The 23,775-nt window shown below is 52.3% G+C and overlaps 1 protein-coding gene across 1 annotated transcript in view; it reads left to right on the plus strand.

Moving 5' to 3' along the window:
• The window catches only part of ELOVL6 (ELOVL fatty acid elongase 6), a 68,738-nt gene extending 50,312 nt beyond the window's left edge, over positions 1-18,426 (plus strand). The window contains exons 3-5 of the mRNA XM_056116916.1: positions 7,894-8,025; positions 14,368-14,519; positions 16,258-18,426. Coding sequence (XP_055972891.1) covers positions 7,894-8,025; positions 14,368-14,519; positions 16,258-16,682 — 709 coding nt within the window. The 3' untranslated portion in view covers positions 16,683-18,426. The remainder of the gene's footprint in view (positions 1-7,893; positions 8,026-14,367; positions 14,520-16,257) is intronic.
• Positions 18,427-23,775: the final 5,349 nt, after the last annotated feature.

The raw sequence follows: 23,775 nt of genomic DNA on the forward strand, positions 1-23,775 counted from the left end.
AGCCCATTCCTTCCCCTACCCAGATACAGCGTTTGGGGACAGGTGGCAACTTTTGGAGCTTCTGTCCAGGGAGAGCTCATGACACAGGTGATGATGTCACCCAAGGGCTAACGTGGAAACCTGCCGTTTCCCCTGGCTAGCCATGACTACCTGCAAGAACCCTAAGTAGGTGGCCCCCGGCGCTTGCATTATGTCTGTGCTGGTGTCTGGAGTTGCCTGTGCAACAGTCAAATGTTGATTTAAATCGGGGGGGGGGGGGGGAGGCGGGGGGCGGCGGGACTCCTAGGTCAGAATTGGCCCTAAGCTTGTAAACCCCAAGTCCAGCTTCCAATTCCATCGTGAATCACAGGCTTTTTGTAGCGTGTCTCTCGCTTCTGCTTTGCAGTCTGCAGGCTTCGGGCAAATCTGTTCTCTGCAGGACATTCTGGGCCTCTTTGGGATGAAACACTAGGTTTTTCATTTTCCCTTTTTTATTTTCAGTATTTCATAGCTAAGAAATGAAGTTGGGGGGGCTCCCAATTAGTGCTCAGTGCCAAGGGCCCAGCCTGGAGCTCTCTCCCAGAAATGAGACTTTTTTTTTTTAAATTAGTGAATCACCATGAATTGCAGTTACAGACTTACAAACTTTTCGTGCTTGCATTTCAGTCATACATTGATCAAGTACCCATCCATCCACCGGTGCCCATTTCCCCCCACCAATGGTCTGATCATCCCTTTCACCACTCCCACCCCGCCCGCTCCACCCTACCCCGCCTCTGTGGCAGGGCATTCCCTTTTGCTCTCTCTCTCTTTTGGGGTATTGTGGTTTGCAATAGAGGCATTGAGTGGCCATCATGTTCGGTCTATAGTCTACTTTCAGCCTGCATCTCCCATCCTGAGCAGGTCCTCCTGGCACTCTTTACTTGGTGGTCCCTTCTTTATCTGAGCTGCTCTTTCCCCCAGCGTGTGAGGCCGGCTTCTAAGCTGTGGAGTGATCCTTCTGGTACTTATCGCTACTATTCTTGGGTGTTAGTCTCCCATTCTGTAACTTTATATTCCACAGATGAGTGCGATCTTTCTATGTCTCTCTCTTTCTGACTCGAAATGAGACATTTTTTTGAGTGAATTATGAGATCATCCTGCTTGTCTTGTTTTGGAGGGAGGGCTACACCTGTCAGTGTTTATGGGGCCAAGACAAAGGGAATGCCCTGCCAGCTCAGGAACTGTGTGGTGCTGAGGTGTAGTCTGGGGCACACCCACAGCAAGCCCAGAGACCCAAGATTTTTTTTTTTTCTTTAAGCTTTTACTTCTGCTACAAGCCAATAATTACATGCATTGAACAGCTTCGAGCCCAAGAAACTGTTCTGTGGGGCGAGGAATCACTAGCACCTCCCTCATGCTTGGAGATTCATGTGTGAAGATGTTAAGCGGGAGGTTAAGTGGATCCTGGTGACAGGAGTCTCTGGTCTCATCTTCAGAATGGCAGTTCTGATGCTCTCCGTGCTCTGGCAGTTGGGGTGTATTTTAAAGTCCGAACAAGAGAACATTTCTTCACTGGACATTCGGATGAAAGCAGTCTGTCTGTCTCTCGGAACAAAGGGCACTTCTCTGCGGGGATTAGCGCAGCGAGATGGCTCTGCTCGTGACACCACCACGTTCTGGGTCGTTTCTGCCCGCGGCCACTCCTGTAAGGTCTCACTGTTCTGGAAGAGGCCAGGTCGGGTCTGTGACCGTGCCCACCCCCAGTCACGGATGTGGTGCTCACGAAGCCCCAGCTTAGCGCGGTTCCCCAGACAGACAGAAAATGCATGTGATGGCTGTCTGACAGACATGGAGACGGCTCCCTCAGGGCAAATGTTGTGGGCGCTGGGCTAGCTGGCTGCTTTCCCAAGGAGATAGGACTCCGCTCCAGGAAAGACTTGAACTTCATTCTTTGATTTTTAGTATGCCCCAAAAGCTTTTGATTCCCAAACTTGGCAGTTGTACGTTTCGCAAAACCATGTCTTCTGAGGCAAAAAACGGTATCTGCGTATTTGCCTGAGACATAACACTTTACAATTAAAATTTACATGGACACTCTGACTGTTCAGAACACTGAAGCAAATATCATCTCTGCTGAAATAATGCTGTCATTAAACTGACTCTTTGCCCCTACCCCACCCCCACCCATGTGGGGAATGGCCGGAGCCCTCAGCTAACCCAGTATGGGGTTCCGAGAGAGAATCTTCCCTCTCTATCTCTCTTTCCTGCCACCCCCAGACCCCCTGTTCAGAGTCAGTCATTCAAGATTTATTATTATTGTTGTTAATATTATTATTTTTTTTGCTTTTTGAGCCACACCCAGCAATGCTCAGGGGTTACTCCTGGCTCTGCACTCAAGAATTACTCCTGGCGGTGCTTGGGGAACCATATGGGATGCCGGGGATTGAACCCGCATCGGCCGCATGCAAGGCAAATACCCTACCCGCTGTACTGTCACTTCAGCCCAGGATTTATTCTTTTCCCATCCAGTGGCACTTGAACCACCCTGCAGAGGAATGTGACAGCCGTCCGCTGCCTTGTGAGTGGTCGGGGTATTTTCATCAGGAACCTCTTGGCCCACACTGGGTTTGTTGGTGGGGAGGGGGTAATGTTTTTAACACTGGAAAAGTGTTTTCAGCCCAAGATCCCTCTGTAAGGTGGAAGCCAAGAGGAGGGGGAGGGTCTCAGGACAGGGAGTGTGGGATGGAGCCATTGCACTGATGTGACTCCATTTTATCTCAGCAGTAGAGAAGCAGAAGCACGAAAGACTGGTTTTTCTCACCTCTTCTAAAAATAAAGGAGAATCTGTGATCTTAGCACCCGGCCCAGACACAGACTGAGGTGTCTGCAGCTGCAAGGACGCAGTCAGCTCAGCGTCTGGATTCTGGGGACAGCCACCATGGGCTAGAGGAACATCCTTTTCTTGCCTCTCTTATCATCTGGACACCTTAGGGAACATACTTTCCATTAGTCACAGATCAGCTTTTGTCACAGTTTACTCATGGAGAAAATCTGCCGGAAGTTTCCCTCTATTTGTATTTATTTGTGGTTTGGAGGCCACACCCGTCTGCTCAGGGCTGACCTCTGACTCTGTTCTCAGGGATCACTCCTGCAGTCCTGGGGGGACCCTGTGGGGTGTCAGGGATTGAATCTGGGCGGGCTGTGTATAAGGCAAGTGCCCCAACCACTTCCTGTTGCTCAGGTCTTCCCATTATTCGTTTTTTTTTTTTTTAAATTGAATCATCACGAGATAGACCCTTAAACTGTTCCATGGTCGGGTTTCAGGCACAAAATGTCCCAGCACCCATCCCTCCACCAATGCACACTCCCCACCACCAGTGTCCCCAGTTTCCCTCCCGCCACCCTCCCCCCAGCCTGTCTCTATAGCAAGTACTATCTCCCTCTCTCTCTCTTTCCCTTTCTCCTCTCTTCTCTCTCTCTCCCTTTCTCCTCTCCGCTCTCTCTCTTCCTCTCCTCTCTTCTTCCCCTCCCCCTCGCTCTCTCACTGAACCTCTCCTTTATTCTTGATGTGGAGGAACACCTGTGGAATCTTGGGCTCTTGTCTTAAGAACCTGTGGAATCCTCGGCGAGAACCTAGGGCACAGCGTAAGGATTCCTCTCGAAAGCATCGTAGTCACGTGAAATCATCACCAGCGTATCTTGTTGGCACAGACAGGGCACTGCTTCCTTCCAGTCTCTGGGTCCTCAAGTGGCTTTACAGTTCCTTTTCGATTCTTTTGTTGTTTTCAAACTGAATCAGCATCTGAACTAAAAAGGAAACCTCTGAAAGGAGATGTTTTGCCACCCGTGAGCATTTTCGCTCCTCCTTCAGAACACCAGCTTTCTTCCTGGGCATGCACGATGGCAGTGGGCCGGGTGAGCCCCCTTCTCATCTCCCGGCTATGACCTTCCTCAGCAGCTCTGGTGCTTCAGTCGGAAGCAACAAAAGCCCTAATGAACCGCAGCACGGAATCGAGGTCCGTGAGACATACAGGGGCCACTGCCCCGGCTGTGTCTGCAGTCACAGGGGAAGTGCCGCCCGCAGGAAGTGGTTCCAGCCTCAAACACACTTGGGCTCCAGTACAGCCGGTTGGCACGCACCTTGAGAGCATCAAGGAGAGGCCAGCCAAGTACTGGTGTCGGAGTCGAAACGTTTGAAAGGATGTGCGCTCTTTGAGATGCGCTGTTGAGTAGAGCAAGAAACACAGGTCGTGCGTAGCTAGCCAGGCAAGACTAGAAAAACCACTTCCTAGGAATACTCTGGAACAAGGGGGATGCTAGGAAGTACAGATCTCTAAGGAGAGATGATCAGGCCATTGTCGGTCTTATTGGTCTGAGTTCTGTCATTCACACTGACGGGAAAGGAAGAGAGAAAAATAATGACAGGCACACCGGCTCAGACTAGACTAGGATTTCATCTGGGTGGTCTTTTACTTATAATCGGAGCTACAGAATACTCCCCGCCCCAATCCTGCTAAGTACCTCCAGTTGAGTCTTCTGCTCTGTGACGTATGTTTAAGATTTATTGAACAGGAAGAACCCAGGCCATCTGGAAATTGCTAGTTATCTGGTAATAAAACAATGTTACCATAATCCCCAGCCATGAAGGCCTGCCGGGACATAAAGTATTATTGCATTATCACTGCTGCATTAGGGCCGTCATCTATCCACATTAAGTTGTAAGTGGGCTAGCAGCGAGCCATTATTCATCTTGACTATAATAGAATCTTTGTCAGAGAGATGCCAGAATGCAAAGGCAGTTTTAATCCACGAAAATTGCCCAGTAGGCTAGAGAAAAAATCTTTTCTTCTAAGCGAAATGAAAAAAGTCATCACCCAAAAGATCTATTTTGATGATTCAGTGGAAGAGGTAAAGAGTCTGTGCTCCCTTGGAGGACTCCCTGTCGTGAAAGGGGTCTCAGTGTGCCGATTATCCCCGGACACCTGCATCTGCCCACCCTGGAGCATTGACGCAGAGGGCTGCCCCCAGCACTTGTAGCTCAGCATTCACACTCTTGCCACGTTCTGGCTCCCGGGAGAGCAGTCTCTGCCCATCTGTGACCATCTAAGCACAGTCCCACCGTATTGAGGAACCTGACTCAGGGCCACCAACGTCACCAGCCTCTCTCCTCCCTGGTTCTGCTTCTGAGCAAGGACCTAGAACACCGTCAGTTGATCTCTTGGCTGTAGCAGGGCGAGCCTGCAGTGATGGCAGCTACGAGCATCCGTCCTGACCAGCTTGGTTGCCCTCTGCGGTTGAAGGTGTATAAAGAGATATTTAGAAAAGGGGCAAGGGGAGCAGTCCTCAAAGTTCATAAAAACCTCTGGACAAATTCTTACCATGAGATACTGTTTCAGACTTACAAACTTTCATGATTACGTTTTAGTCATACAATGATCAAATACCCATCCCTCCAGCAGTGCCCATTCTCCACCACCAATGGTCACGGTATGCCTCCTGCCACCCCATCCCCATACCCCCCCCACACGCACACACGCGCGCGCACACACACACACACACACACACACACACACACACACACACAGCTCCGTGGCAGGCACATTCCCTTTTACTCTCTCTCCTTTTGGGTGTTATGGTTTGCAATACAGGTACTAAGCGACCATCATGTTTGGTCTGTAGTCTACTTTCAGCACCCATCTCCCATCCCAAGCGAGCCCTCCAAGCACTATTCACTTAGTGGTCCCTACTTTATCCCAACTGCCTTTTCCCTCCCCATGTAAGGTCAGCTTCCAAGCCATGGAGCAATCCTCCTGGCCCTTATCTCTATTATCCTTGGGTGTTAGTCTCCCATTCTGTTACTTTTATTCCACAAGTGAGTGCAGTCATTCTATGTCTGTCCCTCTCTCTCTGACTCATTTCACTTAGCATGATACTCTCCTTGTTGATCCACTTATATGCAAATTTCATGATTTCATCTTTTCTAACAGCTGCATAGTATTCCATTGTGTAGATGTAGCAAAGAGGACCAATTCTAATCCTGGAACTAGAAAAGTTAGAAGCGAGGAGATAAACACAGATTTATTGTTTGTTGTTGATATTGCTTGTTTGTTTGGGGGTCACACCTGACGATGCTCAGGGGTTACTCCTGGCTCTGAGCTTAGGAATCACTCCTGGCGGGCTCAAGGGACTTTGTGGGATGCCAGGGAATCTAACCCAGGTCAGCCTTTTGGAAGACAGATGCCCTACCCACTGAACTATCTCTCCGTCCCAGCAGAGATTGGTCTTCTTACTTCAGCCAAGCATATTATTTTTCCCTTGAATGATAAGTAAGGCCTTTCAGAAGCATTCACTTGTTTAGTGATTGTAAAGAATATAACCCTAACCCACATATGATAGGGCTGATAAATAATTACAGGGACTAAATTTTCAAGGGTAGATATAATTAATTTGCCACCCCGCGGCAAGCCAGGCCATTCCCCACCCAGAGGCCTTGCAGAGGGCAGCCTGACTATGTGGAGCTTCTCTTCACGCCATGCCCAGGCAGAGCAGGGTGGCGTTTTCTTGGACGTTAGGCAGAATGGGTGGATTTGTTTTTCTGTTTTGGGACTTGGGAGCTACATGTGGCTCTGCTGAGGTCCCTCCTGGAGGTCTCGGGGCTCTATGGGCGGCCTAGAGACCGGGTCCCACTCAGCTGCGTGCACGGTGGGCACCCTCCCCGCTGCGCTCTCCCTCTGGCCCCAGTGTTGTTTTCCTGAGTATTTTGCTTTTAGTTATTAATACTTAGCTGGGAAATTGCAACTGTTCATTCACAGCCACTGTCTCAAACTCCCACAGACACAGGTGCGTAATGAGTTTTCTCGACTAGAAAATTCAGTGGAATAAAACCTCAAACTTCCTCAAACATTGGTGCATGCCAGGTCTTGGGTTTCCATGAAAAGAGATTGCCAGAGGCAGTGGCAGTGGCCCTCGGTCCTGAGGGCCGGGTAGGTGCCCACTGAGTAGGCCAGGTGCATCTCTGGAAGTCGCTGTGGCCCGCCTGACTGAGAAGACCCTCCTCGGTTGGCATGTGGGGGCCAAACCCCAGCAGTAGGCTGGCAGCGCTCTTGCAGTTGGCTCCTGGTGCTTTACCCTGTTGGGCAAATGGAGTTTGGAGTTCTACGAGCAACGTCATTGCTGAAACCTTGGTCTCTGTGTCTTTAAAACACGGGTTTTGATTTTGCTTTTTGGCTCCATCAACACTATTCACCTTTGGGGTGTGTGTGTGGGGGTGGGGGGCATTAATAAATCAGAGGTTCTATTTTATGTTCTTTTATTGCTTATGTGTTTTCAACCAAGTCCCACATAAACCTGAGGGGAGTAGATGGGAGGGAAGGAGAGGAAGAGCCCTCCCACTGGGTTCCCCTTATCACCCCTTTTGCTAATTTGTTTTTTGTTTGGGCGGGGAGTCGGGCACACCCAGCTGTGCTCAGGGGCGTGACCCCTGGCCCGAGGACTCTGCCTGCTGTCCCTGCTCTCTGGGCCCCCCCTCTTATTAATCTTGATGCTTGGTGGCTGTGTCCTAGGTGCCTGAGATCCTGGCTCCAACACCCTAAGCCCCCAGCTGAGGAATTACTCCTGGCGGTGCTCTGGGGACCATATGGGAAGCCAGGGACCGAACCCGGGTCAGCTCTGTGCAGGGCAAATGCCCTCCCCACTGTACTATCTCTCCAGCCCCCAGGAATTGTTTGTAGGGTTTCCCAAGAGGGAACTGGTCTAGCTGAGGAAACTAAAAAGTGATGCTTGGAGATGCAGTGATAGTTCTGCGGGTAGGGCTGAACTAACAGCCCCAAGACCTGCTGAGCAGAACACAGAACAACAGCACAGAAATAAAACAACCAAAATCATGGCTGCTGACAGGTGTTTGCCTGACCCGGTCTCATTCGCTTGTTCTAGGAAGAAATCGTTCCTGTTTTCCGCTCTGTACGCTGCCTGTATCTTCGGCGGCCGGCACCTGATGAACAAGCGGGACAAGTTCGAGCTGAGGAAGCCATTGGTCCTCTGGTCACTCAGCCTCGCGGTCTTCAGGTAGGTCTGTGGGAACCTGCCCTGGAACCAGCCCTTGCCGATTATCTCGACGGAAAGCAAAAGTTAAGGTTGTGTTTTACATCCCCTTCCTCTCTTATGATCGATTTTATCAGGGACAGAAAGCCTCGTGGAGAGGGACAGCATTCCCTGCAGCTCCGTCAGCCCGGTCACACTCACGCCATGTCCTTTCTTGTCCAGACTGTGCGCGGAGCTCACCCTTAGCTTAGGGCACGTCCCTTGCACTGGCTGTGGTCTGGGCACTGCTGAGACCTACAGCCGAACCAGCTCTTGCCCTGTCCAGGTGAAGTTCACCTTCCACGCTGCAGACTCGCTCCTGGTCCCTGTGGGGCCACCTGCCCGCCCACACCTGCAGGAGCGTCCCCAGTGTCGTCAGGCGACCACGCTACCATCAGTGTTTCCCTCCACTCAGAGAGCTCTTGTTTCTGGGGTGCTTGCCAGCAGGCGGGTCATGTGTCTGTGACACAGAGCCCACCGTTATGTCCAATGTTCACGAGCATTGGCGCCCTGTGGTGGCATGTATGAAGGGCTCACCTGTGGGGGGGCTTCAACGTGTCCTGGAAAGCCCTTGCACCCCCTACGGCTCGTTAGAGATGACCAGGCAGCAGGAGGGGCTTCATGCACGGCTCAGCCGCCCATGTCAGGGTTGGGTTTTGGGGGCTTCCCGAGTCCTAAGTGTCCATTTGCTCCATCTTTGTCCTGTTGGTCTCGCTGCGTTTCCATGGAACAGTTTGTGGCACTCACAATTCGTGTTTTCAATACACTTCTACAGTCTACACCTCATCTAAAATATTTCCATATTCAAGGAATGATGTGAATATTATATAACTGTATCCTGTGACACCTTGCAGCATTTTACAGATTTTTCCATATCCTCTGAGTCTTCAGCTTTGTTTTTTTGATCAATCTGTTGATCACCAGGGTTCCATGACCCTTATTTAAATGATCATTAACCCTGTGTTGATCTCATTTCATCTCCTTACTCACTTCCTCTTTCAAAGTACTTGGACATAGTATCAACTAACATGTTCCTGAAATAATCTTTATTAAGATACCGTGAAATGACACTGCTTTTCCTGATTGGGTTTCAGGCACACCGTGTTCCAACACGGAGCCTTATACCAGTGTCCCTGCCCTCCACGATGCCCCTCCACCCCCCAAATAATCTTTTTTAAACTGACCACAGTATCAACTCACCCAAATCAGTAATAGTTCCCTATTTTTATTATTTTTAAAATTTTATTATTATTATTTTTTTTTTGCTTTTTGGGTCACACCTGGCAATGCACAGGGGTTACTCCTGGCCCTGCACTCAGGAGTTACTCCTGGCGGTGCTCAGGGGACCATATGGAATGCTGGGAATCAAACCTGGGTCGGCCGCGTGCAAGGCAAACGCCCTACCCGCTGTGCTATCTCTCCAGCCCCAGTTCCCTATTTTTAAATGTTCAGTTTTCATACGTTATTTTTTAATTTTTATTTATTTTTTGCTTTTTGGGTCCCACTCGGCAATGCTCAGTGGTTACTCCTGGCTCATGCACTCAGGGATTAGCCCTGGTGGTGCTTGGGGGACCATATGGGATGCTGAGAATCGAACCCAGGTCAACCACGTCCAAGGCAAATGCCCTCCCAACTGTGCTATCGCTCCAGCCCCAGGTTATATTTTTAAAATAATTATTAGAAGAACCAGTTGAAGAAAGGATCCGGACTTTTTGTTTCGTGTCTGTTCTGTTTGTGGGGCTACACCCAGTGTTTCCTGGCATGCTTCTCTGCCTGCTGTCGCTGTGTGCTGTAGTCGCACAATGCCAGGTGTTTTGCAGCTTCATCTTAGACTTTATGCCTCGATAGCACAGTGGGTAGGGTGTTTGCCTTGCACGTGGCCAACCCGGCCGATCCGAGTTCAATTCCTCTACCCCTCTCGGAAAGCCCGGCAAGCTACTTAAAGTATCTCGCCTGCACGGCAAAGCCTGGCAAGCTACCCGTGACGTATTTGATATGCCAAACACGTAACAACACGTCTCACAATGGAGACGTTACTGGGCCTGCTCGAGCAAATTGATGAACAATAGGAAGACAGTGCTACAGTGTTAACAGTCATCAACTTTCCCTGCTTAAGAACTTTTTGGTTTTTAAAACTTTAAAACTTTTTTTTTTTGCTTTTTGGTCATATTTTTATTTTGTCTTAAATGTCATTTTTGCTTTTTTGGGGGGGGGGTCACATCTGGCGATGCAAGGGGTTACTCCTGGCTCTGCACTCAGGAGTTACTCCTGGCAGTGTCAGGGGACCATATGGGATGCTGGGAATTGAACCTGGGTCGGCCACGTGCAAGGCAAACGCCCTACCCGCTGTGCTATCTCTCCAGCCCCTTAAATGTCATTTTTGTCCTAAACATTGAAGTATACTCAAGATTAACAGAAATTACTATTTTTTTTAATCCTTCTAAGCCACGCCCTGTGCTCAGGGGTTCCTCCTGGCTCTGCTCAGCAGGGATCATACCTGACAGGGCTCATGGGACCATGTGTGGTGCCAGGGATCGAACCCATGTTAGCCGTCTGCAAGGTTCACAAGGGGAAATGCTTCTTGGTTTGATTTTTGGTTTTTATTTTGTAAATGAAACATAGTTCTTTCCCTCTTTCCCCCTTGTTTTTGGTTTGAGGGCCACTCTGTAGTGCTCAGGGCTGATTCCTGCTCTGTGCTCAGGAGTGACCCCTGGGCTGCTAAGTGGGTCAGGGTCATATGTAGTGCTGGGCGTTTGACCGGGTCAGCGAGATGCAAGGCAAGGTCCGTAATCTTGGACTGCCCCTCCAGCCCCTGAAATAATTTCTTTTTCAAGTAACAAAAGGGAGGGTTCGCTTCCTAAAGCTAAACCAGCTAAACCACCGAAGAGCAGATAAGCCCTTAATCTCACTCCCACCAATACTTACTGTTAGTGCTTTGTTCAGTGCCCCCTTAATAATTGAAGTCAGTCTTGAGACTCTTTGATCATACTTTCAGTATCTCTGAGACCTGGGCAATGCAATTATGTTTGGACAAAAACTGAACTTCAGTAATGCATCACAGGGTGGGGTTTTTTTTTTCTTTTTTGGCTTTTTTTTGGCGATGCTCAGGGGTTACTCCAGGCTCTGCACTCAGGAATTATTCCTGGCGGTGCATAGGAGAACATATGGGATGCCGGGGATAGAACCCAAGTGCCCTCCCCACTGTACTGTCGCTCTGGCCTCATCACAGTCTTTAACAACTTGAAACTGTTGGCATGTGACATTTTATATCCTGGTGCTGAATTCATATTTAGCTGGGATACTGTAGCTTTTCTGAAACTTGGTGAGCAGAATAACGCGCATCCTCACGGAGATTGCCTGCTAATTTAAGATACAACAACTCCTGGAATACTTGATCAGGGTTATTTTGAACCAAGACTGAGTTAAGAATTGCCGTGCTCTGATCCCCGTGCTGTCACACAGGCCCGTAGACGCGCCTCACTGAAAGGATTCTGAGAGACAAGCACAGGCAGATTCTGAGCAACATCAGAAGTCAAACCCTGAGCTTAGAGACGTCTTCAGACCGAGCTTTGTATGAGATTGCTTGATCGCATCATCTGGAGTGCACCAGTTGGCGCTCAGGCATCATGATTGGGTTGTAGGCTCACTGGAGACGACATAAAAATCAGCAGCACGGGAGTAGGAGGGACTGACTGGGAGCGGCCCATGGAGGGGCAGCGAACACGAGGAGAGAAGACATGGAGCCTCTCCTCCCGGCCGTGCCCGGGATGCACATTGAGGCCTGCAGGAATTCTGGACTAGAGTAGTCAGCCAAAAGGCCTTGTCCAGCTCCCAGACGGTGATGCCCGCCCCAACTGCCCTTTGTGGTGGTGGGGGGTGTTTGCTTCTTCTACACAATCCCGCCCAGAACCCCAGACAGTTGCACCCTTTCTCCCTGCCACCCCCTTTGCTGTTTTTGGTGCATATCTGACTGGCCAGTCTCTACCCTGAAACCCAGTGATTCCTGGGTGCGGGGGCACCATGAGGGGTGGGGGCCCCTTTGGGAGCTCCTTCCCTGTCGCCTGTTCCCCCACAGCTTGCTATGCTGGCCCCGTCCGTGCCCGGCGGCCTCCCTGTTCGAGCCGTTGTTTTCAGCGCCCTGGGGCTTAGCATTCAGAGCATTCAGTGCGTCCTGCATTTCTTTCGAGATGACACATAGCAAAGTGTTTGGCTTTTCTTTCTGTCACCTCCATACCCGTGGCACAGTGGCGGGCAGGGTGGCTTCTGTGTTCTCTGGTTGAGAAATGGATGGATGTCGACAGTTTAGAAGCTGGAGGGGGTGGGGGTCTGCAGAACGAGTTCCCAGGTGGGTGGGGTCTGCAGAGCTCCGGGCTGAGATGTTTATGTTCGCAGAAAGGGACCGGCATGGTGGGTGATCCTGAAGGTGCTGTCTTCCCAGTCCAGGGTGGTTCCAGCTCGGGAGAGGAGCCCAAGGCTAAGGCGGAAGGGTCCCGAGTGCTGCTGCTGAGGCAAAACAAAGAGGGGGAAAGATGGGGTTTCTGCTCTGAAGAGAGCAGACTGAAACATGGCTGAATTGTCACTGACTTTCCAGCATGGTGGCCCCTGTCCTGCCTGGCGCTGCTCTGCCCATCCACATCCTTAGGGCGCAGGAATTAACTCTTTCCCTCTTTGTGTGGTCTTTGACTGTCTGACTTCCTTCCTTCCTTCCTTCCTTCCTTCCTTCCTTCCTTCCTTCCTTCCTTCCTTCCTCCCTCCCTCCCTCCCTTCCTCCCTCCCTCCCTCCCTCCCTTCTTTCCTTTTTTATCAAAACTAAACTTCCTTAGACGTGGTATGGAGAAAGAAAAGGAATACTTATTCAAGAGCCAACAGGAGCCTTGCAATTTCAGTCACTCTTGCAAAAGTCTACAGAATCATCTTCTTTGTAACCATTGTTCAAAAAGGGCAACAAGGTGACAGAGGAAAGAAAAGGCAACCCTGGAGCTGGAGGGGTAGGGCATCTGCCTTGCACCCGGCTGACCTGGGTTTGATTCCCAGCATCCCATATAGTCCTCCAAGCACCTCCAGGAGTAATTCCTGAGTGCATGAGCCAGGAGTAACCCCTATGCATTGCCAGGTGTGACACAAAAACAAAAAAAGCACCTCGTGTTTCAGTCAAAATGCCGCAGCCCCATGTGCCATCTTGGGACTCAACAAAATGACCAGAAAAAGCACTTTGTCCTAGAAATAGCTTTAAAAAAAATTCACTACTCATCCATTCCACTGTAGGTTTTAAATTCTAGTTTCTTGGTGCCATGTAAGTGCCAGGTGAACAAAGTGGGTAGAGTGTGTTTGGCCAGGACAGGTGCGGGGGCCCTTGACTGTCGGGAGCACGTGGAGCGGCCCCCCGAGCCTCCGTGTACCCTTTGTGCACTGGGCCACGTCCAAACGGGAGGGGAGTCACTCTCCAGCGTTGCCAGTGCCAGCTGTGCAGACAGCCCATCCTGGAACAGGAAGGAAACATGAGCCAGAGCATGAGAATCGGGGCTGAATTTTATTTAAAATACCTGCAGGGAGGGGCCTGGCATGTGGCTCAGTGACACAGTGCCGTGTGCCCCAGCTTTCCAGGGAGCATCTCCACAAGGAGGAAAAGAAACTGTGTGTGTGTTTGTGTGTGTGTACATACATAGGTTTCTTGTGATCTTTGCTTGGGGCCCAGACCCACTGGTGCTCGGGGCTTCCTCCCGGTTCTGCACTCAGGGCTCCCTCGTGGTGGGGCTCAGGGATCCTAAAGGGGCAGCCATCAGAGTTCACTGGGCTTAAGGTCAGTGAAGGCCGGGTGTTCTGTGTGGTGTCTTCTGCGGGGTCTGGGTTCTGGACAGATGCTGACGCTCCTGAGAAGACTTCGCTCTCCAGTGCCAGCAGCGTCTGCGGGCACCTGAGTCGGGCACCCCATGGGGATGGCCTGGTGGCAGGACGTGGGGAGCCAGGGTGGGGGCGACTGAAGCCTGCTCGGTCACCAAGAGGGACATGGTCATCTTCCAAGGGTCTGTGGCAAGTGGGAAAATCTGGGGGATGTGGTCATCCTGCTCAGCCAATCCAGCCCTGAGGCAAACTTCCGTCACCAGAATCGTGGGGGGTCTTACAGGACACTGGAGGGGGGGGAACCAGGGTCAGCTTCAGTCCACTCAGTCCCCGCAGGAAGGGCCTGAGGATGCCCCCCGGCTGTATGGAGGCACCTCAGGCCCCGAGAACATTATGTTCATGATGACAGTGGGGCCCCGTGAACGTTTCTTCTCCACCCTGCGTGGCGCCTGCCCACCCTAATGGCTCTCTCCTCCCCACACTCAGCATCTTCGGTGCTCTTCGAACTGGTGCCTACATGCTCTACATCCTGATGACCAAAGGCCTGAAGCAGTCCGTGTGTGACCAGAGCTTCTACTATGGGCCCGTCAGCAAGTTCTGGGCGTATGCCTTCGTGCTGAGCAAAGCGCCAGAGCTCGGTGAGTGAGAGCCCCGATCGCAAGCCCCCGGCTGCGTCCACCCTCTCCCCCACGCCTTTCCCCCCACCCCAGCTGTGGCCCCTGGCCCTGCAGGAAGAGGCAAGCATTGGCCCCATCTGTGCCCATTTCCCGGGCAAGGCCTGTATTCATAGCTCGTCCTTGAACTCTGAGGCTGGGGGGCGGCGAGCAGCCTGCCCCCTCCCCCAGCCCGAGCCCACCTTCCCACCGTCCTCCCGGTCCAGTGGCCTCTGGCCCCTGGAGACTCAGTCACAGTGAGTCTGGGCTTCTGGCACAAAGCCCTGCCCTGGGCATGTTGGCGTGCCGCGGCCACGTCATCTGCAGAGAAATTTCTAAAATGAATCTTTTTTTTATGCTTTCTGGGTTACACCCAGCAATGCTCAGGGGTTCCTCCTGGCTCTGCACTCAGGAATGACTCCTGGCAGTGCTCAGGGGACCATATGGGATGCCAAGGGTCAAACCCAGATTGGCCATGTGCTTACCATGGTGTAAACGCCCTCCCCTCTGTGCTATTGCTCCAGCCCCACTAACACGAAATTTATGAGCCAGGTGCAGGAGACTCTTGGTTATACTGGGATTAGTGCAAAACTTATCTACAAGTTCAAAATTATGAGGTTTTTTTTTATTTCATTTATGGGGGGGAGTTTGTTTTGCCAGATATATTTTTCTGATGATGACCTTTTAAGCTTCAGTTCCTAGTATTGGGGGAGGGAGTGTCAGGTTGTACCCAAGGCACTGTGTGCCCAGGTCAAGGCTGGGTTTCCGCTGAGCAGAGCCCGTTTCAGCCCTTTGCACCGTCTCCCTGTGGTCCCACACGGGGGTTGGGGCAGGAATGTGAGGTTCCATCCTGGGTTACGGGGCATTGGTGGCACTTTTTCCTGGTTGGAGAATTCCCTCCAGTTAGAGGATGCCCCTTCAGCTTGCAGGACAGTCACCCAGGGCTGCTCCCCCCAGGGTCTCTCTGGGCTTGTAGGATAGTCCCCAGAGGGCCGGCAGATTAGCGGAAGGAAGAGGTTCTTCCCCTTAGAGCCTCCTGAGGTAGGAGCAGGTGTGTGGGGAGAGGAGCTGACTCCAGAGATGGCCCATGGGCAGAGCAGCCTCCTGACCGAGGAGGGGGCTCTCCTGCCTTCTTCCCCCTCCCTCAGACCCCCCTCTTCCCACTGGCCGCAGCGGCCAGTCTGGCTTTCTCTGGAACCCCATGCAGTGCCATGCAGTGCCATTGGTCAGGCCAGGCCTGGGCATTTGCAGATCCGCCAGAGGCCTGGGTGAGGGTCTAGGGGCAGGCCTCCCATCTCCGCCAGCCATGTGGGGCCTGGGTGTCCCCATCTCCCAGAAGGCAGGGGCTGCCTCTGTCCCAGCTGCTAGGCCCCTGTCGGGTGGCAGACCCAAGCCAAAAGCCAGTCCCCGTGGTTCCAGACTGGTCACCAGGAAGACTCTGCAAAGAGGGGCCCACACTTCCAGGGCAGCTAGAACAGTCTCTGTTGGATGAGTGAGGTGACCGGAAGTCAGTGAAGACCACCAAGTTGCCCTGGGTCCCCCCCCCCCACACACACACACACACACACAGCTGAACAGTATCCTTTCTCGTCCTGTCCCGCCCGTGCCCCACCCCCCCTTCCGGTACAGGTCCCAGTGACCTCCCCTTCCTGCCTGGACATGGCGGGCGCCGGGCTCATGGCTGCAGGACTCACGCATCTGTCCCTCCTCCCCTGTCTTGCAGGAGACACCATCTTCATCATCCTGCGGAAGCAGAAGCTGATCTTCCTGCACTGGTACCACCACATCACTGTGCTCCTGTACTCCTGGTACTCCTACAAGGACATGGTGGCCGGCGGCGGCTGGTTCATGACCATGAACTACAGTGTGCACGCCGTGATGTACTCCTACTACGCACTGCGTGCCGCGGGCTTCCGCGTGTCCCGCAAGTTCGCCATGTTCATCACGCTCTCGCAGATCCTGCAGATGCTCATGGGCTGCGTGGTCAACTACCTGGTCTTCCGCTGGATGCAGACGGACCAGTGCTACTCACACTTCCAGAACATCTTCTGGTCCTCGCTCATGTACCTCAGCTACCTGCTGCTCTTCTGCCACTTCTTCTTCGAGGCCTACATCGGCAAGGTGAAGACGGCCCGGAAGGCGGAGTAGGCGGGGCCTGCCAAGGCCACCGCAGCTCAGGGTCACCCCGAAACACGACCGGCACGAGAGACACGGCACACTGAACCCCAGGCGGCCTGGGGGTGGGGAGGGCGGTGGGGGGGGTAGGTTGGCCGAGCCCAGTAAGTTGATGACCCTGTCCGGGTGAGGACTCGCTGTGGAGACACCTCCGTCCCAGAGACTGCCGCCCCAAGGGCCCCTCCCTCTCCGTCAGCGCTAGGACACCAGACAACGGAGCGAGCAGACGCAGAGAGAGAGAGAGCGCCGGAAGGCACACACATGCTGGGAACACTCTAGGGAAAGGAAAGAAAAAAAATGTATTTACTAAGTGTTATATTTCTCTAAGGATCAAAGAAGTTTACTTAAAACTGCGAGCACACACGCACAGGCAGACACGCGCTCGCGCGCGCGCACACACACACACACACACACATACACACACACAAAATCCTTTCTGACGTTCTTTGACACACAATACTGGAGCCAATAGCAAAGCTGCGATATGGCAGTGGGAACAGGGTGTAGGTGTAGACCGACGATGCTCTCGCCGGAACTCAAGCCTTTTCACGGACGCGCGGCCCTCCCCTGGGAACAGACGCCCGGCCTGCGCCTCGGGAAACAGACGCAGCCCTGCAGCCCAGGGAAAGCCGCTGCTCCTCTCCGTGGGCCCCGTCCCCCAAGGGTCCCCCACCCCGTGAGCGTCGCTCGCGGTGTCCCCGGGGCTACGGGGAGGAAGGACATGCTGCCTGGGCCTTGGGTCAGCGCAGACCAGGCCTGGGTCATGGCGGGCAGGGGAGCCACCTGGCCCCACGCGCTCAGACCTTCCCCGGCGGAAGCCTGTGGTACAGTCCATATTTTCTATATTTTTGTGAATCTCAAAAAGAAACCCGCAGGGCTCCTCCTGGTCTGGGGTGAACACTGTGTTTCCTGCATCCCCTGGCCCGCCCCCGCGGGCAGGGGTGTTTAAAGTGCCCTCTGCTGGCCAAGTGGAGATATTTCGACAAACACTTCATGGCAAGTTTGGTTGCAACCGTTGGCGACAAAGGGCCCCCTTCCTTGACTTTATTCTAAATGGTAGAAAACACTCGTCCTCCATTTTTTTTTTCCTCCTTTTTTTGGGCCAAATCAGAAGACATGTCTTCTTGCTTCAAAAGGGATTTTTTTTTTCACTCTAGAACTCAGATAAATTTATTAAGAGCCATATTCTTTAAGAAAAAAAAGAAAAAGCTAGATAATATTACATGTGATATTTCAATCCTTTACAAGCCAAATGTGTAAATGTTCCTAGTATTTCAAAAAAAAAGCAATTACGTAAAGTTGTTCAATGTGATATAATAGTATTCTAATTGGTTTAGTAGCTTAATGATTAGACAAACTAGGTGAAAAGTTTTAGGGGCTTCGCAACATCGCCTAGATTATCCATGCATAGCTGCAAACGCACGTGGATGGGGGCACACTGAACTTCAAAGCCCAGATGAATAGAAACCTATTTTCTGATTAGCAGAAAAAAAAAAGAAAAATGATACTGTTGTTTTAAAAAAAATCTTACTTGCTTTATTTGAAAGTGTACAGAAAAGGGATTTTTTCAAAATTATTTTTATATTATTTTAGCTTTACTCAGATGCTGTCATTCATGAGACAGGGCCGCTCTGCCTCTCTGCCGGAGATGACACAGGCTCTGTCTGCCTCTTGTTGATGTGTGGAACCTGAGAGAATAAAGCTGTATTCCATTCTGTGTGGATGGCGTGAACACCAAGCCCAGGCTCGTGCCAGGCACGCCGTGATACTGGCAGGGGTGGGGGGGTGGGGGCGCCGTGACGGGCTGGGGAGTGTCACACGGGCAGAGAAGCTTGTGGGCTGGGAAGTGAGGTCCCCTCGGAGCCAGTGGAGTCTCGGGTACCAATCACGTGGTTTTTGAGCTTTGAAAATACATGACACGGTGCAATACACCTTTTGTTTTTTCCTTAAGACAATGAACAGGATAATTGAGATGAGGAAAAAAGCAAGTATCACTCGAGTGTAATTGAAGGGCCAATTAGAAACTCATCGGGTTGATTTTAATTATTCAATCCATCAATTTATCACTGACTCTCTTATGCAGATGAGACTAAGGAAATGAGTGAAGACCTTAACGAAACTAAATGATGCTTCCAAGCACTTTGGGCTGGGTGCAGATTCCTGCCCGTGTCCATTTGTGAGATAGTTTAGAAGCTTTGTTTGTAGGTCCAATGTCTAATAAACAGTTTTAGCTAACTCCAACTAAAGGCATTTTTGATATGTATCATGGGAGGGGAAAAAAAATTTCACATTGAGAAAACAAAGAAATTCTGGTTCGACAGGTTCCGTACCACATTTTCAACATCTTTGTTTGAGTCTGTCAGGCTGAGATGCCGTGAGCCCTACATCTGAGTCTTGCCCTGGCCCAACTGCCAGGGCCCTCCTGCCATCAGTTAACAGTTCAGTAAAAAAAAATTGCTCCACTATGCTACAATCAAGTCTCTTTCTGCCCAAAATCCCTACTGCATTTGAGGTGTAGCATGGCAGAGACGCTCTGCCTTGTGGGGTGTGGGGTGTGGCCCTTGTGAGCATGGCCAATAATCTAATCCACAAGGCCTGCGGGTCGTCCCACGCCTGAGATGGGAGGAAAACGTTCTGGTGAGAGTCTCGGTTCCTAGAGCGGGATCAGTGGGCCTGGGCCTCTGGGGTCTGCTCATGACTACACGCCATTCATCGTTCTTTGGACCCCAAGTCTGGCTCAGAGCAACAAATGATGGAGCTCCCGGGCTCCAACCCTCTTGTCCACCTCCAGCCACGGAGATTAGGGAGAAGCAGAGACACAAACACACATTTCGGGGACCAGGGACTGCTCTGGACCAAGAAGACATCGCACTTAAGGAAAGGAAACTTCCAGGAAACACTTCAGCTGAGGCATCTTCATGATAAAACACTGCGGCCTCGGGACTAGAGAGACCTGAGCCAGTGACAGTACGCTAGAATGTTCCAGAAGTCTGGCCTGAATCCCAATCCAGGGGGTGGAGTGGGGGGGAGGTGGGGGAGCCTGTGCTCAGCTTCCTCTCACCTTTATCCAAACAAACAGCCCCCACCCCCACCCCAGCAGTGCTGGCACAGCCAAAGCTATATTCCGAGGGCCGAGGGCTTGTTCCAGAGTTGAGTGGCTCAGCTGTGGGCTGTGGGATCCCAGCAGCTGAGCTGCGGCCACCCTTGGTCCTGCAGGCTTTCTGCTGCAAATCCAGACCTTGAGGTGGGAGTGCAGGGGTCACTGTCTGCTCTGGCTCCGGCCTCTCTGAGCCGGGCCCCCATGGGGTGCAGCCAGGCACAGCCTCCTGCCAAAACCAGCCCTTAGGCAAATGCGTGCGAATGAGTCCAGCCCTCTGTCCCAGGCCGCCTTGGCCACACGGCGGTGCCCAGAAAGCTCTGTAGGGCCATGCTGGGCACTACAGACGGCTACTCCCTGCACCTTCGGGTACTCGGCAGAGGCAGAGCTGAGGGAAGGGCGGGAGGCCATGCCTGACATCCTCCTGGGTGACCTGCTTTAAGGATTAAGTTGGGGCTGGAGTGATAGCACAGCAGGTAGGGCGTTTGCCTGGCATGTGACCATCCTGGATTCCATCCCTGGCATCCCATATGGTCCCCAGGCACCACCAGGTGTAATTTATGAGTGTAGAGCCAGGAGGAAGCCCTGAGCATCGCCAGGTGTGACCCTAAATGCCAAAAATAATAAAAAATAAAAGCCTGAAGCAGGGCCTGGAAAGAGTGAGTGGGACGCTCACCTTGGCAGAGAGCTGACTTGGGTTGGATCCCCGGCATCCCACAGGGACCCCCAAGCACTGACAGGAGTGATAAGCTGAGTGCAGATTCAGAAATAACTCGGAGCATAACCAGGTGTGGTCTCAAAATAATAATAATAATAATAATAATAATAGGGAATGGAGCGATAGCACAGCTGGTAGGGCATTTGCCTTGCACACAGCCGACCCAGGTTCGATTCCCAGCATCCCATATGGTCCCCTGAGCACCACCAGGAGTAATTCCTGAGTGCAGAGGAGCAACCCCTATGCATCACTGGGTGTGACCCCCCAAAAAAAATAATAATAAAGGCATGACACAGGGTGGAGAAAGCAGAGTGGGCTGGAGACTGGCTCTGCATGCAGAAGGCTCAGGTGCAAGACCCAGCACCACCCCCTCCCCACCCCAGCACTGCCAGATGTGCCCCCAAACCCAAACCAGAGCACTAGGCTGGAATTGAGCTGGCCTGGAGAGGTCCCAGGTGTGGCTTCTGACTTGGTGCTGGACGTCAGTCACACCTCACTGAAATGCAGAGCCACGAGGACACTCATCAGCCCCAGGAGTGACGTTAACGCAGAGAAGTGTCACCGATCAGGGTCCTGCCCCGCCTGCCTGGCCAAGGGATCCTGCCCCGTGGCCATAGACCGGCTGTCACCAACACTTCCCCCAATGTGTGATGGCCCTGAGACTCGGTGGGCAGGAATCAGGAAGCCGAAGGCGGCAGCCTTGGGCAGAAATGTGCAGTACTGCTGCCTGGCCCATGGGGACAGGAAGCTGCCCGCTGGGCCCAGGGCACAGCCCTGTTGGGATTCATTCAAGTTCTTATTTCACAGCACTGTGAGAAATATTTTTTCTTGCCGATTAAAATCTTTTGAAAGTCCTAATTTCTGAAGTCAAACTCTGAGCCTGTCTCTGGCTTCTTTCATCTCTGATGGTCAGTGCAGAGGGGGCAGCTGGGAACACTGAGGACCACTCTGGACTTGGCAGGGACGTCCCACACTTGGCCACTGCCCAGGACACCCCACTGCCACAGAACACAGTTTGGGAACCGAGTCTGACAATACATGGTCCTTCAGCGGTTCCATCCCGAGTCACATGTCCCGGTGCTCCCGTGGTATGACACCCCGTTAGCCAACACCCCAGTCCCCCCCACCGGGGCCAGTTGTATCTGGCCTCACCCGTGAGGAATGCTTTGCTCCCCGAATCCCCGTCAGAGAAGTGGGGGGGGGTTGAGATCTGGATGGTCTCAGCTTGAGGTTTTTTGTTTTTCGGTTTGGGGTCACACCCGGCGATGCCCAGGGGTCACTCCTGGTGAAGCTGGGGGACCATATGAGTTGCCGGGGATCGAACCCAGTTTGATCAAACCCAAGTACCCTGCCCACTGCACTATCTCTCCGGCCCTTGGCTTGAGTCATAAGATGTGAGGAGGTGTGGACAAGGCAGGGATAAAGCCCCAGTGCTCGGCACCCATGAGGATGCTCAGCCACATGCTGGACAGTGATTTGGACAGCAGATAATCTGTTTGGGGACACACTGAGGGTGTATGGCAGGGGAAGGGGTGTCACCTGCTGCTGGCAGGCCAAGGTTAGCAAAGTCTTCCACATCCTCTCCTCAAATCTGAACTCCAGCTTCCGTGCTGCGGTGTCCCTCCTGGGATAAGTGGTGACAGCACTCTGGCTGTTGGGTCTCTGTCCCCGCAGCACTGGGCTGAAGACCAGGCCCTGGTTCTTTCTCAAGGGTCCCCACACCCAGCTGCTGAGAATGTACCTTCTCTCTGCACATCTCAGAATTCACGCAGATGGGACTTGGTTCCTTTGGATCCTCTAAGGCATGTTCATATCCCAGAGCGAACGCGGCCCTGCTTTTATTTAAAAAAAAAATCATCACGGGGTCCCAGCAATAGTACAGCAGGGAGGGCGTCTGCTGGCAAATGGCCAGTGTGGTTGGATCTCCGGCATCCCATAGGGCCTCCAAGACCACCAGAAGTGAGCCCTGAGCATTACCAGGTATGGCCCAGAAACACACACACACACACACACACACACACACACACACACACACACACACACACACCCCTCAGTCCAAATCCAGGACAAACACACATGCACCCATGTTCATTTGCTTTTATTCCTTTCTGCGGGGGGAGGGGCGGGGTCTCCCAAGGAGTTGAGCTCCTTGATGGCTGGCTACGAGAGCCCAGGGCTGAGGGGCTGCTCCGCCTCAGGCCCCAGACCACCCTGCGAGGTCCAGGGGACCCAGGTGCCACTGGAGGAACGTAGGAGTGGCTGCCTGCTCTGCCTCCCCCTGCCCCCCCCACACCAGCCCTTCTTGTGCTCCCAGCTGAGACTGTGTCTAACGGAGCGGGTAACGGGAGGACCAAACCCCCAGCCCAGGGGAGTTGAAAAAGGAAAATGCTGAGCGGTGGTTGCTAGGTGCCAGGGAGCTACGTCGGTTGAGTGGGACCTCAAGCCCTTCCCACATGCTGCTCTATGTCCACATGCGGCCAGTGAGAACGGAGGTTCTGGGCCTCGCTCTTTCCTGCTCTCCCATTTCCTCTGTGAATTCTTGCATTTCTCTCCATTCCACTTCTCCACCCACTCTTGCCCCGGTTCATCCACGGCTGCCCTGTTTGGGGACCTGGGAGCCCCTGGTATGGTAATCCCAGAACCCCACTCAGATCTCCAGGTCACCTGTGCCCCAATCAACGTTTCTCCCAGGAAGTCCGTCCTCGTTTCTCTCATTTGGGGCAAGGATCCAGGTTCCCTATTCTGTAATATGAACTTTCATCTGAATTTAATTCCATGATCAGGACAAAAAGCCCCATTATATACTGCTGTACCCCATGATGACAAAAGTAATTTTAATTAATCTGATCAAACACACACACACACACACACACACACACACACACACACACACCCCTACAGTTACTCACAAGCACTTTGAGGCTTCCATCCCCCATGCCCCAGTAGCCCCATTAAATTGGTACAATCCCTGGCTGACGAGGAGAGCTGAAAAGAAAAGCAGGAACTTCAGCGTCGAGAAAGTCAGAAGTGCCCAAATCTACAGATGTCCATTGTGTTCTCTGGCTGCTAACAAGAAGCTCGCGGAGATTTCCAGAAACTATGCAAACAGTCCAGAAGGAATTATACAAATGATACTGACAACTGCCCCGTTGCTTTGAGCTTCAGAAGCTTCAGCGAAGTGTTTCCATTTAGGCATTTATTCCTTGGAGAGATAGGTGAGCAGTAGTCAGGAACCTGAAAGCTTGGCTGGA

Source organism: Sorex fumeus, unplaced genomic scaffold (genome assembly GCF_029834395.1).
Source record: "Sorex fumeus unplaced genomic scaffold, SorFum_2.1 ptg000033l, whole genome shotgun sequence".
Classification (NCBI taxonomy): Eukaryota; Metazoa; Chordata; class Mammalia; order Eulipotyphla; family Soricidae; genus Sorex; species Sorex fumeus.